The sequence below is a fragment of the Sorghum bicolor genome, chromosome 2 (assembly GCF_000003195.3).
Source record: "Sorghum bicolor cultivar BTx623 chromosome 2, Sorghum_bicolor_NCBIv3, whole genome shotgun sequence".
In the NCBI taxonomy this organism is placed as follows: domain Eukaryota; kingdom Viridiplantae; phylum Streptophyta; class Magnoliopsida; order Poales; family Poaceae; genus Sorghum; species Sorghum bicolor.
The window spans coordinates 37,358,607-37,373,701 of record NC_012871.2 but is presented as its reverse complement, the minus strand read 5'-3'; the positions used below and the strand labels follow the sequence as shown (position 1 = coordinate 37,373,701).

Genomic DNA, 15,095 nt, shown 5'->3' with positions numbered 1-15,095 from the left:
AATGTCTCATTTAGTCAGATGCTTGCATAGTTGGAGTACCAATGCCCAGCTTGGTTATTAGCTGAAGACAAGAAAGAACTCTGTTGTTTATGCATGAATAGAGCCAGTCTACTGTGAAGAGCATCACTAGTATTATTTTATATATGTGCACTTTTACATAATAAAGAGAACATCAACATATATGGTCTATAGAGTAACAGCTAGCTATGGGTGTTGCATGCACATATGACAGATAACTAGCACACTGGCAATAACCTTACCAAATTTATTTAGATAGCAGAATCTTGCAAATTCTAACTGCTAAATATCTAAGAAAGCAAATAAAACAACATAGCCTAACACATGCCCTTTTCATAGTTGTCTGCACTTACAAACATTGAACCAAAACAGAGACCTACATAAAAGGGCATATTCAAACAATATACCTGCATACAATGACTACAACTACCTTTTTCTTCTCAAATCAAATATTGCCACCATCAACATTGCCTCCACTGATAGCACTGCAAGTAAGCACAAGGAAAAGCATTAGCGGCTAAGGTACACCAAAGTAAACTAATCCAATGGTAGCTAAGCTTTACCTAATTTGTTGTTTGAGCCAAATCAAGCGAACATTTTTGTTTTTCATTTTCATGAATACCTCCCTATCAATCTCAGATTTGAAGATGTTCATAGCATATGCCTTTTCCACATCAGTAAGCTGCATTGTATCAACTTCATCGAGACATTTGTCAACTGAAAATTGTTCGTCTTGTTTCTTCTTTTCTTCGAGAGCTTTCATGGTTTTACTTGTTTGTGTCATCTTAAACTGCACAAAACCATCAATAGCAGCACCAAGACTTTGCTTACGCTTTCTCCCACCACTCACTCCTTGATTAGATTCTCCTGTAGACTGAGCTTCATTGTGTGCACTTGAGACATCTAGCCCATCAAAAGGAGTAGTTAGACTTGTGCTCTCAGCTGGAGCAGCTGGAGCAGCGAGAGGAGGTGGAGCAGCTGGAGCAGGTGGAGCAGCTGGAGCAGCGGGAGCAGCTGGAACAAGGGGAGCAGCGGGAGCAGGCAGCAAGTGCTCAGTTGATGTGAAGTTTAGATCTCCAGTAGCAACACTTCCTATGCAAAAATAATAGTGCACAGTTATACTTCAACTATAGGCATACTATTTTTTAATGGGATGAAATCAATCTATACATGTTTCAAACACTACACCAATACTACAAATTTTTAAAGAGAGGATTCAAATAATATACCCGCATACAATGATGTACACTCATCATATAAAGGAAACGGCTTCTTCTGAAACTTGGCCATCTTTCCATTATCCTATTTCATACCAAGACAACATTATAGTTAGTGCTTGCAACTAGAATATAGCAGCAATTTTTTGGTCTAGTGAAAAAATCTTACACTGATAAGTTTCTTCCATTTTTCCGGTTCCGCAATGACCATGGCCAATGTGTCATTCCAGCCAACACCACTTTCCTTTCTTGCTACATGTATTGCCTTCCAGCTGCCCTTTAGCTCCTTCTCCTTCTCTTGCAGCTGCTGCTTTGTGAAGCGTGCTAAAGGATACATTTGGGTAAACTTTTCAGAGATACTTCTCCAACCCTCTACGGTCCATCCATTCTGACCCCTGAACAACGGGATATTCACATGATCTCTCATAATGTCAACAAGCCCTTTCTCATATCTAGAGTTCCATGTAGCCCTTTCCTTCGACATTGCTGCAATAAATATTATAGAATGTATTGGAGAACTTATTATAGACTGTTGCGTCACAGAATGTATTACATAAATACATAACTTAGAACTCATAAATTATATTCCTAACACTACTATCCTACACATTGTAGGCAGCCCACATCTGATGGGCTATCTGGTCTCGTAGGATATTTCCATGGTTTGATTCTATCTCACTTGGGTAGTTAGTGTCTCCCTCTGGCAAGTCGACATAATCTGATGGGTTGATATTATCAGGTAGGTAGTCAAACCACTCTTCACTCCCATTCAACCCTCTAATGATGTTGTGAAACACAGCAGCAGCTGCTGGAATCTTAACTTGGGATTCAATTGGGTAATGTGTCCCCACTTTCAGAATTGGAAACCGCTTTTTGAGAACCCCAAAGGCCCTCTCAATGTGATTTCGAAGAATCGCATGTCGATGATTGAACAATTCCTTGTAGTTGGCATATGCGTTTCCCCTCTGGCCACGTCTCCTAAACTCACTGAGATGATACTTAACTCCTCGGTAGGGAGCAAGGAATGATGGTGTGTTTGCATATCCACCGTCTACAAGATAGAATTTACCATCCGGCACAGTAAACCCCTTGCCAAGAGCAGACCGCAACACTCCTGCATCTGATGCGGATCCTTCCCAACCAGATGAGATGAAAGTAAACTTCAGGTCGAAGTCACAAGCAAACATTACATTCTGCGATAGTGTTCCCTTCCTATTTCTATAGGGACTGGCCTTGTCTTGTCCAATTGTGATTGGGACATGCGTACCATCAATAGCACCTATGCAATTCTGCAGGTAAGAAAAATTACTAAAGATTTGGATTGTATTTAGGAATGGTAATAAGGAAAGTGTACTGTATGTATGAACCGACCTGAAAGAATGGCATAAATCTAGGGTCACATGTAATCTTCACGTGTGTGTTGCTTGGGTTCGGAAGTCTGATGAATCTTTGAATTAATGCTGGAATGATATCGAAGACCTCATTTATTTTCCTATGCACTGTCTCACCGCTATGTTGAAACTCCTTCTTTAGCCTATCTGTGCTTGCATTATGAGAGAGCATGAACATAAAAAGTCCAAGTTGCTCCTCAATCTTCATGCCACGTGTGTCACGTAGCAAGTTCTCGGCTCTGAGAAAGTTTGCTATAGTTCTAAATATTTCAGTCTCCATCCTAAATTCTACCTTGCACCAATTCTCGTGCCCTTCGAGGATCTCTTTAACTTTTTTAGCTCCAGGAAGAGAAGAGGTATGCTCAGGTGTTTTCTCTTCTTCGAGAAAGGGCATTATAGCAGGGAGAAGAACAAAGAATAGCTCCTCATCTTCTTCTTCCTCTTCCAACAAAAAATTCCTAGCAAGGTCTTCCCAAGAAGCCATCTAGTGTTTCATATATGAAATTATATTATTACATATACATAAAATAAAAGGCACAAAGCCAATACTCGTATGTATTAAACTCAAGCACAGCACATACAGTTTATAAACTAGAAAGCATCAAGTACTGTACTTTCTTGTCAATTTCATACATACAGAATAATAAAGTAGGAAAAAATAACAGATGCAGCCATACAGATAAACTAGAAAGCAGAAAAAACAATAGATGCAGCAGGCAACAGTGGTAGAACTAACAATAGGTTATTTGTCCCCAATAGGAACCAGCCATAGTGGATTATTGGCATCTTTTTTGCCTATACTCAACACTAACATCTTTTTTGCCTATACTCAACACTAACATCAGAGATGACTACCTGCAGTTTGGGTTAAACTGATTGCGACGCATACTGACTGCTACACAGCTGGTTTGAGGTGGGCTCAGTTTGGGTTGGTTTTCACATTACATTATTCTAAATAAGCAAGTACCCTCACTAAACATATACTCCTGCTAATCAGGGTGTCACCACAAGCTGGGCACACACGTCTAATGATGTTTCAGTACACATGTTGAGACAGTGCAGAAACACTGAATAAATGTATGAAATAACCACATAAAGAATCATGTAATGCTTTGAATAATCCTAAAACAGTAGAATGCAGGTCTATCAGAACAAATGTGGCCAAACGTTGCTAATTATGTTGTCTCACCTTTGGTAATTTTATCTTCTGCCTTCTTCGGAGATATGGCCTGCCTCTAGTCAAGTTGAACCTTCACGAAAGAAATCATATAAGTTAGATTCAGTGAATTTTAAATTGCCTGATAGAAAAAAGAGGGGGAACTAACATTCCAAAACTATACAAACAAATAATAGAACCCACAGGTTTACTATGCACATATTTGCAGGCAATGCTGCAATGCCCGCCAAGCTATGAAGTCAATACAACTGCATAATCAAACATACAAGACCCAAAAAGAAGTGACTAGCATACTAATAGGAATATTAGCTAAATAAGTCCCAATCCATAAACCATAAATAATCTACAAAGTGAAACGCATAATTTGTCTGAACCACAACTTGCTGTTACTGCAAGGCACACATAACTAAACCAGATTGAATCATTGTTGAATCTTAGACAATGAGTGTTACTATATACTAACAGTAAAGCCTTGGTTAGCTTCTCTCTTCTTCTTTTCCCTGCCAATATAGTTATATGTTGGACAAGCTTTACTTCACTGGAATGACAGTCGAAAACAGTATACTTATAGGAAAGATGGACAATACAAAGGGGTGGACCATGGAAACCAAGCAATTGACAGTCCTTACTACAAATAGTAGTGATTTAAGTGGCCAAAAGGGTAACATTTACTGATGAAGTCATGTATTTGGAGCATTTAATTCAAACAGAAACCTCTCAAATCGCTTAGCAGAGAATCATATGCTGAACGCATTTAAACTTAAATGACAGTAGAGGTGACAAAAAATAACATGCTCCTGGGATATGGCATTACCTATCCACGTATTCCTTGAGAAGTTCCTTGGCTTGAACCAACTTTGAGAGTATGTTACGGTAAACATCAAGGTCCCTATCCACACTTCTTTTACTGACGTTTAGTGCAGTGCAAAGCTATCAATCAAGAAATAAAGTCAGTATCGGTTGCCAATGTTAGCATTGCAACAATGGAAGACATTTAATTCTGACGTCAACACCAAGCACTATCTAAACTGCTCAAATGCTTTTGCCAAAATATTTGTTAGATTTTGAAAAAAAAAAGACTTTATCCAGACGTGCTGAAATTTGCACACAGTTTGTTTGGTATTACACCATAGTTAGAAGTTCTCAATTGAATAGTGCAGGAAGAGTTGACAACCTGAATATTAATTCATTTAGCTAGTAAAGCTGTTCTTTCCTCTGGTTATGCAAAGAAAGATAAACCAACAGAAGAATATGTTCAAAATGACCAACTTATAATTGAATGGCAATCTACCATATTCCCAACGCCAGCTAGCAACATTACGAGCAAAAAAAGTAACTACAATGAGTTACAAGGCTACCATACTGTACTGGGCAGAAGGGCACACCAGCCCATGTCAAGGTCAAATGAGAGTTCCAAGATGGAAACGTAACTTCCATGAGTCTGCCTACACAAATATCTGAATAGGTCCTAGAAAGCTAACCAAGCAGATTTATTTGAACCCTAATCATTGTTGAAACAGAGAAACAACCTGTGAAAAAAGAGGGTCAAGAAGAGATGTAGGCTAGCGGGCTCACTGTTGGCTTAACCAAAACGACGAGATGGCACAGACGATGGGAAGCCGGTGCGAGGAGACGGGGTGCTGGGGCGGAGGAGCCCGTTGTCGCTGGGATGACGGGGCGGCGTCGACAGGATGCTGGGGCGGAGGAGCCCGTCTCGATCTGGATGGAGCCGGCGGCGTAGGCGATGAGATCCCGTCTCGATCTGGATGGAGCCGGCGGCGGAGCCCGGAGCACTTGGGTGAACGGCGGCGGCCTCGCGACTGGGGCGGCCTCGCGAGGAAGAAGAGGAGCCGCGCGGCTCGCGTCCGCGTCGCGCACGGGGAAACCCTCCCGACCCGATGAGTCGTGGATTTAATCCTCGAGGAAAACGCAGGGAAACGGGCTGCTATCCCTAACTTCATGGGCTGCCAAATGGACGATAATTTTGGCCCGGGAGAGGTTGGCACGGGCCAGGTTGGCCCATGGAAAAGCCCGGGATCCCTCCGGGATAATGGGCTGCCAAAGGAGGCCTGAGAGGGAGATTTGTGTTTGTCTTGGCGGACACAGTTATTGGCTGATGCGCCTGCGCGTTTGTTTCTCTTTTTTTTGGATAATATTTGTTTCTCTAGCAAAATCCATTTTCATAATCTACCAGCAGACCTTCTGACGATCACTTGTTTTCCTCTTTCCCTGTCATGCAAGATGGAACAACCAGCCTAGCTACTATCAGCTCTAGATTCTAATTCTAAAGCGCACGCGCGCATGTACTGACTACTACTGGAGCAGGACGCAACCAGTTGTTCGCTTTTAATTTGCTGTGTCACCGGCAACGGCGGCGAAAGATTGATGCGCTGGGATCGATGGTGACTGCCCGTTGCCGGCGGGCGTGTACTAGAGTTAGTAGTTACGTTGGCTAGCCTTTGCATCATTGCAGTGCATGCATCGGGAGAATCTTATGGAATGCATGTGTATGTGTTGTTCCACCTAGCTAGTTCTGGCATATGCTGATGCAAAGTGATCCGGGGCAAAGAGGAAGACTTTTTCGGGCCGGCCTAAGCATCTCGATCGGTCGCGTTTTCTATTCTCTTCTATAGTACACATAAAAGTGGGCTCAAATGCGGTAGAACCAGCCAGCTGTTGAAAAATACAAGAGACAGTGGCTCGAGTACTTCCTAATTTTCTGCGTCTCTACTCTTTCAATCGCGCTTGCCTCTTGGGACTGTGCTTTTAGTAACTGTCACTACTAGAGTCAGGCACAGCAGGAGCGGCTAAATAAACTCTGTAAGGACGGCTGGCCCAGCCACCCTTATGCAAACGCAGTGGAATTCACTATAAGGGCGGTTCAACACCAACCGCCTTTACAGTGGGCCACTGTAAGGGCGGTTGGAAACAACAACCGCCCTTACTAGTGACCACTGTAAGGGCGGCTGGTGTTTCCAGCCGCCCTTATAGTGAGCATTAGTAAGGGCGGCTGGTGTTTCAGCCACCCCTATTGTCTGCATTTGTAAGGGTGGTTCTAGATTGAACCGCCCCTACAGTTATTTTTTAGAAAAAAAAATAAAAATTACAATAATCGAATTGACAGCGCAACACATACTAGTACAGGGAAGGGCTTTAGCCCCGGGCCATAAGGGCCTTTAGTCCCGGCTACGGAACCGGGGCTAAGATTTCGGAACTAAATGTCCCACCTTTAGTCCCGGTTGGTAACAACAACGGGGACTAAAAGGTGCACCAGGGTGTGCCACCTAGCCTCCACTTTTAGTCCCGGTTGTTACTACCAACCGGGACTAAAGACTTTTTTCTTTTTTCTTTTTCTTTTCATTTGGTTTTCCATTTAGGGTTTACAATTATGTTATTGTTATTTTCGAATGCGTATTGTTTGCTGGTAGTTTATGGAACGCACACCTATAATTTATATAATTTAAAGCATTACATGTAAATATACTATAAAACACTATATACATATAAATAATATGTATCTATAGGTCCATAATATAATATTTACACATATGCTTCACGGACAAAGTATTTACAACACAATTTATCTCCGCCACTCAAGCATCGTACAAATGATCATCGTTATTTGGTTTCATCTGCTCCTGAGGGTTGAAGTAGCACTCGCAGCCGGGATCGAGGACTTGGTCGTTAAGAAGTCTTGCGATTGTCTTCTGAATTCCTTTTAGGCGCACCGCATCCAACACCTGCTTCTTCAGCCACATCTCCTTTAATAGACATTAAAGAAAAAAGTTAGAGCTATGAATAGGATTTATTAAATAGCAACAAATAAATGAAATAAACTTATTATATATACATGTTACATACTTTTAGGTGCTCAAGATTAGTTCTTTTGGCATAGACCGTCATAAACTCGCACACATAGTAGCCACACAAATTGTTGCCCGGTGTCTGCCGTAGAACCTACTGAAGTAAGATGGGCTTTGAAAGTGCTGCATTCAACTCTGGACGGTGTTTCTGCACGAACCCAGCCCAAACCCTAGCAATAAAACGATCATTATTAATTATCTATTACCAAGTTAAAAGAGCAGAATTTAATATCATTTCTTGGTAATCGTCCTGTGGTTTTCTCAACGAGTCATAGATTACCAATTGACATTGCCAGAGATCAATGACAATTAGTATCCAATGAAAGCTGCATTTGTGTGCATATGTAGGCAAAATTAGTATATATCTTTATATTGATCTGATTAATTAGGTAAATAGAATGTACACACGATAACGACACTTACTTAAAGTGGTAGGGAAAGAGTATATATCTTTTATCTTTTTGGTTGATCAAGAACCTCCGTAGATTTCTCTCCGTTTGAGTTCTCCGTAAGACATACGTGGTCTTGTGGTCTTTGAATACAACATTTGGATCCACAAATCCAATCTCCTTGTCATTTCTAACTCTGAGGTCCCTCATCATGTTTCTGCATATGTATAGCGGGTTTCTGTAATTAGTTATATATATACATGATAAGTTACAGAGACATTATTGAAAGGAAGAATCACTTACAGACAGAAGCAACTCATTAGAGATTTGTCAAGAGCGTCCATGTGGCATAGTTGGTGTAGCTCATTAAATTGAACATAAATAATATCATCACCACGGAAGTAATGATAGTTTCTAATTCGGACACAAACATAGTCATCTGCTTTTCTGACACACGCTGCCATGTACCATTTGTTTAGCATGTACATTTGCGTTCCAAGATTGCTGAGGGCCGCAGGGTTGTATAAACTCTTGCCATTGTATATTCCTTCTGCCAATGATCAATTTGTGGAGCACTTTTCAATTGGTGCCCCAGCTATCATTTGGGCTAAGCTAAGACCAATTTCTGCAAAAAAAATTCAAGCTCATCAAATTTTAAATCTGTCGGTATCTGCTAGTCTAGCACGTCAATGTTTGAACCATATTCATTTCTAATGACTAGCGGGGGCACTGATTGCTTTGATTGTTCCCCGAGCTATGCGACACCCTTGCGTGCTCTTTTCTCTTTCTTCTTCTCTTCTTCTATGGATTTCCTTAAAGTGCGATCATAGTCCGATAAAGATGATGATTCTTTCTGAGCTTCACGCCTCTTTTTTGTTCAGCCTTAACCATTTGTCGTAGATCTTCTGGCCGTAATAAGAGGTATGGCTTCTCATGGTTTCGCTTGGCTTCTCTTTCAGTCTTAAGTTTCTTGAAGAAACTATCCACGTCTGATTTTACTGAAGCATTTAGTTCTACATCAGTCTTCTCATAGGACAGCTTCTTAGGAATGATAGCTTGTTTCTTTTCAGAGGCTTTCTTTTTTGGCAGTGGAGTGGCCGACACATTTGATTGTGTGGCTGGCCTCTTCTTTCGTGCTGGAGCCACGTGTGGAGGCGATGGGGCGGCCGGTGGTGTTGTTGGAGCCCGAGAAGGCGGCGTTGGAGCCCTAGGTGGCGTTGGAGCCCTAGGTCGTGTTGGAGCCTGAGGTGGCGGTGTTGGAGCCTGAGGTGGCGGTGTTGGACCCCTAGGTGGTGGCGTTGGAGCCTGAGGTGGTGGCGTTGGAGACCGAGGCGATGCAGCCGTGTCTTGCACTCCCTCGTCATCACCCGCAACACTATGACATGTTGGTGACCACCTGTGAAACCAAAAGGTATATGAGTAAACCGCTAACTAAGAGAATGCAAAATAAAGTTAGTGAATAAATGTATAGTCAATTTTCATCCGTGCCTAGGATTAGATTCATGACGAGGAGGTGGTGGTAGACTACTAGGTGATGCCCCAGGAATAATGATGTAGAGCTTGCGCCAACAAATAAAAGTCTTCTCTTCTTCTCCTAGAGTCTTCTCTCCATCACCTCCTTCTATCTCAAGCTGCACATTACTGAAGCCTTTGACAACACTATCCACCGAGACACTAGCATATCCAGGTGGAACTATCGCTCCATGGATTCTTGGTGTCCTCGTAGGGTCGACAGGAGTTACAACAGCGACAACAACCATGATTGTGGCACTCCCCTGTGGAATATGCAGCTCACATGTTGTCAGAGGTTCAGTGATGTCATCCACCGGAAAGTGCAGCCCCACGTCGTCTTGAATAGTGGGCATCTCCGTAGAAGCGCAACTACTTTTCAAGTGACCGAGGGGGCTAATGTTGACTCTAGGCTCTGATGCAGTTTGCCCTTGTATAGAACTTACTGCAATCTGCACTAGTCTTTTGATCTCCTCGTTCATTCTCTCTTCAAGCGCTTTCTCTCGCGCTATCGCTTCACGAGCCGCTTCGCGTGACTCCATCACCATTGCCTCCAACCTACGCAACCGCTCTGCTTCCTCTTCCTTCTTTCGTTGGCGGCTTCTATAAGTCTGTCTATCTTTAGGGAAGCCATGCTCCCATGATACCTCCTCATAGCCTCTGGTTCGCCCACCGTGTTTAGCAGTCTCCAGGGCGTAGGTCAGCTCATCCTTTTCTCTATTTGGCTGCTAGGTGCCGCTTTCAACTAATCCTCTAGCATAGGCCATTTTCTGTCCTACTCTCTCAAGCTTTTCGCCGTACACTATCTTTCCGGTCTCTAGGTCTATGGTTCCCCCGTGACCAAAGAACCAATACTTGGCGCGCTCGGGCCAGTGCATTGATTATGGTTCGATCCCTCTCCCAAGAATCTCTTGTTCTAGCTTTTGCCACTTAGGAATAGCAGTCCTGTAGCCACCTGAACCCAAGTGATGGTGGTATTGCTTTTGTTTAGCATTTTCCTGATTCTTGATCATCCGTGCCTAACCCTCTTCTGAGTTCTTAAACTCTACGAACTCATCCCAAAAATGCCTCAACTTGACTAGGCCTTGTTGGTGAAATCTGGTGTCCGGCCTTGCAACAAAAGTCTTGTATAATGTCTTCTTCCAAGCCTAAAATTGTTTGGCCATCTTCTACATAGCCCAGATTTTAACCTTCTCCTTCAAAGCTTCATCCTGTGTATCGAGCGTGAAATGTTGAAGGATATCTAGACAAATCAATTCCTTGTCACGATCTGAGACAAAACAAATATTAGGGTTATCTTTCCGTTGCCTCCATTCACGAGCACTGACCGGGAGCCTATTCTTTACAAGGTAGCCACAGTGCGCAACAAATTTTTTAGAATTAGCCCTAAGTATTTGTCCTGTACCCTCATCGAATTCTGACAGAATGTACCGACCCTCAAACGGCTTCTTCGGGCCGCGCACTTTTCTACTCTTCTCAGAAGTTGTTGCCGATTTAGAGGGCTACACAAACAAGTATAAATATATTAGTATAAATGTCATTTATTTTAATTTCATATATATACTTATATACTAGATTGTAAATAGACCTCATTAGGATTGTCTCCCACAAGTTCTTCATAATCAGCAAAGTACTGACTCCCATCATCTTTGCCATGGGGATCTGGATTGGCGCCGCTGTTGATTAGGTCCATCATTGCATCATCTATATTGTCATTCGGATTGGCCATTTCTGCAAATTTAATCAAGTGTTCAAAGTTTTTTACGCGATCAACAAAAATTATTTGGATAGGCTAAGCTTAGACAATATTTGGATACAACTAAAGATTTTATTCCATAAATTATTCGATACAACAACTAAAGACTTGTTTAGTTTCGAAAATATTCGATACAACAACTAAGGGCTAACATAAACTAATTAAGCTTTTATATACAAAAGATAAATTATACAATAGAAATTATACATCTCATCTCAATATCTATCCCTACTAACTAATTTCTTTGGTTTTTATTAAAGGTTAATTTTTGTGGACTTTATTTGTAATAAGCAAAAAGGCTAGAATATATTGAATGTATGAAATGATAAATCTAGAATGGTACGTCACAATAATTGTACGCAAACATCTCATTCCGAACGCTATACTCGAACGCTATAACCGAAATGAAATTGATAAATATAAGTATGCTCGAGACGAAGCCGATAGGAAGTTCAAAGCAACAAATAATAACAGTCGATTTAGTTAGACGCTAACTCAATTTTTTTAATTGATGGTTAAAATACAAACCAACACATAACAACAATCGATTTAGTTAGACGCTTACTCTTACCTTGACATGAAGCACAAATAAACAGTGACTCTTTTTAGGGTTGTTATATGATCCAATAAAATTCATTCTTATATAGTGTTTGTGCACAACTTATTTCATGTTTGAGTTCGCATCACCTAACTTCACTTTTGCAAATATTTAACATGTTTAACAAGACAATGATAATTATTTTCAAAAGAATTTATTTATCATAGAACAGAATAGATGAAGACAAAGACAAATTATGTTAAATATTGTCTTCCTACAATAGAATTTAAAAGTTACAAAGTATATATATCTATGAATATATATGGACTCGTTCACACATTTTACTTGATTGTCTACATATGAATACTATGAACATAAATTGTATATGCAAATAGAAATCATTGAGCAATAATGACGTGTAATTTTAAAAAGTCTCAAACCATGTATAGTTTCTAAAAAAATAATATAGTTTCTCAACAATATATATAGTTTCTAAAAAATAATATATAGTTTCTAAAAAAATAATATAGTTTGTCAACAACATATACATCTCATGTCAATATATATACAAAGCGCTCAACAACATATATAGTTTCTAAAAAAATAATCACAATAATGCAACAAGTGTGCCGACCGAGAGGTCATCATCGTACTATGGCGGCCGAGGGAGAAGAAGCTCGCGCGGTGTACGGTCGCCAGAGAAGAAAGAAATGCGCGCGGCGTACGGTCGCCGGAGAAGAAGCGCTCGGTGCCGGTGCCGGAGAAGAAGCGCTCGGTCGCCGGAGAAGAAGCGCGGCGTACAGTCGTTCGGCGTCGGCGCCGGAGAAGAAGCAGTGGTGGGGGCGCTCATCGGCTCGGTGGCGGTGGCGGTGGGGGCGCTCCTCGGCTGTGGTGGCGGCGGCGACGCTCGGGCTCCAGACGACGGCGCTCGGCCAGGGACCAGGGCGAGACGACGGCGGGGAGGAGCGGCGCGCGGCGGAGGAAGAATTAGGGCAACGGGATCGAGGAGGAAGAAGACTGTTCGTATAAATACCTACGGCGACCTTTAGTCCCGATGTGTAGCACCAACCGGGACTAAAGGGTCTTTAGTCCCGGTTGGTGCTACGCACCGAGACTAAAGGTCCAACCTTTAGTCCCGGTTCCTGGCTAGAAGCGGGACTAAAGGCAACCTTTAGTCCCGGTTCTAGCCAGGAACCGGGACTAAATGTATTTTTCTGTTTCTTATTTATTTGTGCATACAATAATTAGATTAATGTTGTTAATTGCATAGTAAATAGAATAATAGGTATTAATTTGTTAAAAATAATAGTTCCATTTCTTTTTGTCTAATTGCTTACATAATAAATTTGGAAATATAAAATCTTTTCATCACTTATATTAGCAAATTTAAATATGAAAAATAATTAGTATTTTGTTAATGTAAAAATGTATTATTTAATTTTAATATCTTAAAGTAGATGTTTTTGATAGAAAATTTGTTTGTGCAATATTTAAACGTAAATTTTGTTTATTTATCATCATTTATCTCCAAGATCATGATATACGTGATATTCACCATTACATCGGATTATTTTTAAAAAGTTTCTCTATTTCTTATTTATTTATGCTTACAACAATATTCGCCATTACATCGGATTATCTCTAACAACTTTGTATTCAATTTTTTTTTCATTTCAAGTCATCAAATGGGTCATTTGACCAAGTTTGACCAAAGTCAAACATTGCTTTTTAGAAACACACACTTTGACCGAACCCTATATGGTCTCAAATGGAAAAGTAATGAATACAAAGTTTGTTGCACTCATCAAGTTCTACATTTGGTCTAATGGTCAACTTTTCTTTTGGAAAAGTTTGAACCACTCAATTTTGAATTTTGAAAGAATTCATAGCCACGCATCGGTTTTCGGAACCCTAGATGGTCTCGAATGGAAAAGTCATGAATACCAATATTGTTCCACTCATCAAAATCTACATTTAATATATAGACCAATTTTGCATTTGACAAAGTGTTGGGAAGGTGTAGTTGAAAATCCACAATTGACACATATAGTTTTATATAGTTTGTGTGAGATTCAAGATTTGGTAGGTATTGTGAACTTAAAATTTCTCAAATGGAAAAATTGTCTATATAAAAAGTTTAGATCTTAATGATATCTAACAACTTGGTATTCAAAAATTTTTCATTTTAAGTAATTTAATTTGTCATTTGACCAAGTTTGACCAAAACCAGTCTTGGATTTTGAACAAATGTGCTTAGGATTGGCTCAAATTTATCCAAATGGAAAAACAGACAATATACCAAATGTAGATCTTGATGATCTATAACAACTTTGTATTCAATTTTTTTCATTTCAAGTCATCAAATGGGTCATTTGACCAAGTTTGACCAAAGTCAAAGCATTGCTTTTTAGAAACACACACTTTGACCGAACCCTATATGGTCCCAAATGGAAAAGTAATGAATACAAAGTTTGTTGCACTCATCAAGTTCTACATTTGGTCTAATGGTCAACTTTTCTTTTGGAAAAGTTTGAACCACTCAACTTTGAATTTTGAAAGAATTCATATCCACGCATCGGTTTTCGGAACCCTAGATGGTCTCGAATGGAAAAGTCATGAATACCAATATTGTTCCACTCATCAAAATCTACATTTAATATATAGACCATTTTTTGCATTTGACAAAGTGTTGGGAAGGTGTAGTTGAGAATCCACAATTGACACATATAGTTTCATATAGTTTGTGTGAGATTCAAGATTTGGTGGGTATTGTGAACTTAAACTTTCTCAAATGGAAAAATTTTCTATATAAAAAGTTTAGATCTTGATGATATCTAACAACTTGGTATTCAAAATTTTTTCATTTTAAGTAATTTAGTTTGTCATTTGACCAAGTTTGACCAAAACCCGTCTTGGATTTTGAACAAATGTGCTTAGGATTGGCTCAAATTTATCCAAATGGAAAAATGGACAATATATCAAATGTAGATCTTGATGATCTCTAACAACTTTGTATTCAATTTGTTTTCATTTCAAGTCATAAAATGGGTCATTTGACTAAGTTTGACCAAAGTCAAAGCATTGCTTTTTAGAAACACACACTTTGACCGAACCCTATATGGTCTCAAATGGAAAAGTAATGAATACAAAGTTTGTTGCACTCATCAAGTTCTACATTTGGTCTAATGGTCAACTTTTCTTATGGAAAAGTTTGAACCACTCAATTTTGAATTTTGA

General features: G+C 40.2%; 2 protein-coding genes across 2 annotated transcripts; both read right to left on the bottom strand.

The window, feature by feature from the left end:
* Positions 464 to 1,764, bottom strand: LOC8063441. Its single transcript, XM_021453460.1, has 4 exons — positions 1,405 to 1,764; positions 1,248 to 1,320; positions 582 to 1,110; positions 464 to 503 (listed from the first exon to the last, which is right to left on the bottom strand). Exons 1-4 carry the CDS (start codon positions 1,717 to 1,719, stop codon positions 464 to 466), a joined length of 957 nt encoding a protein of 318 aa, XP_021309135.1. The 5' UTR covers positions 1,720 to 1,764.
* On the bottom strand, positions 1,838 to 3,110 carry LOC110432679 (putative nuclease HARBI1). Its single transcript, XM_021453459.1, has 2 exons — positions 2,607 to 3,110; positions 1,838 to 2,524 (listed from the first exon to the last, which is right to left on the bottom strand). The coding sequence occupies exons 1-2, from the start codon at positions 3,108 to 3,110 to the stop codon at positions 1,838 to 1,840; spliced, it is 1,191 nt and encodes a 396-aa protein (XP_021309134.1).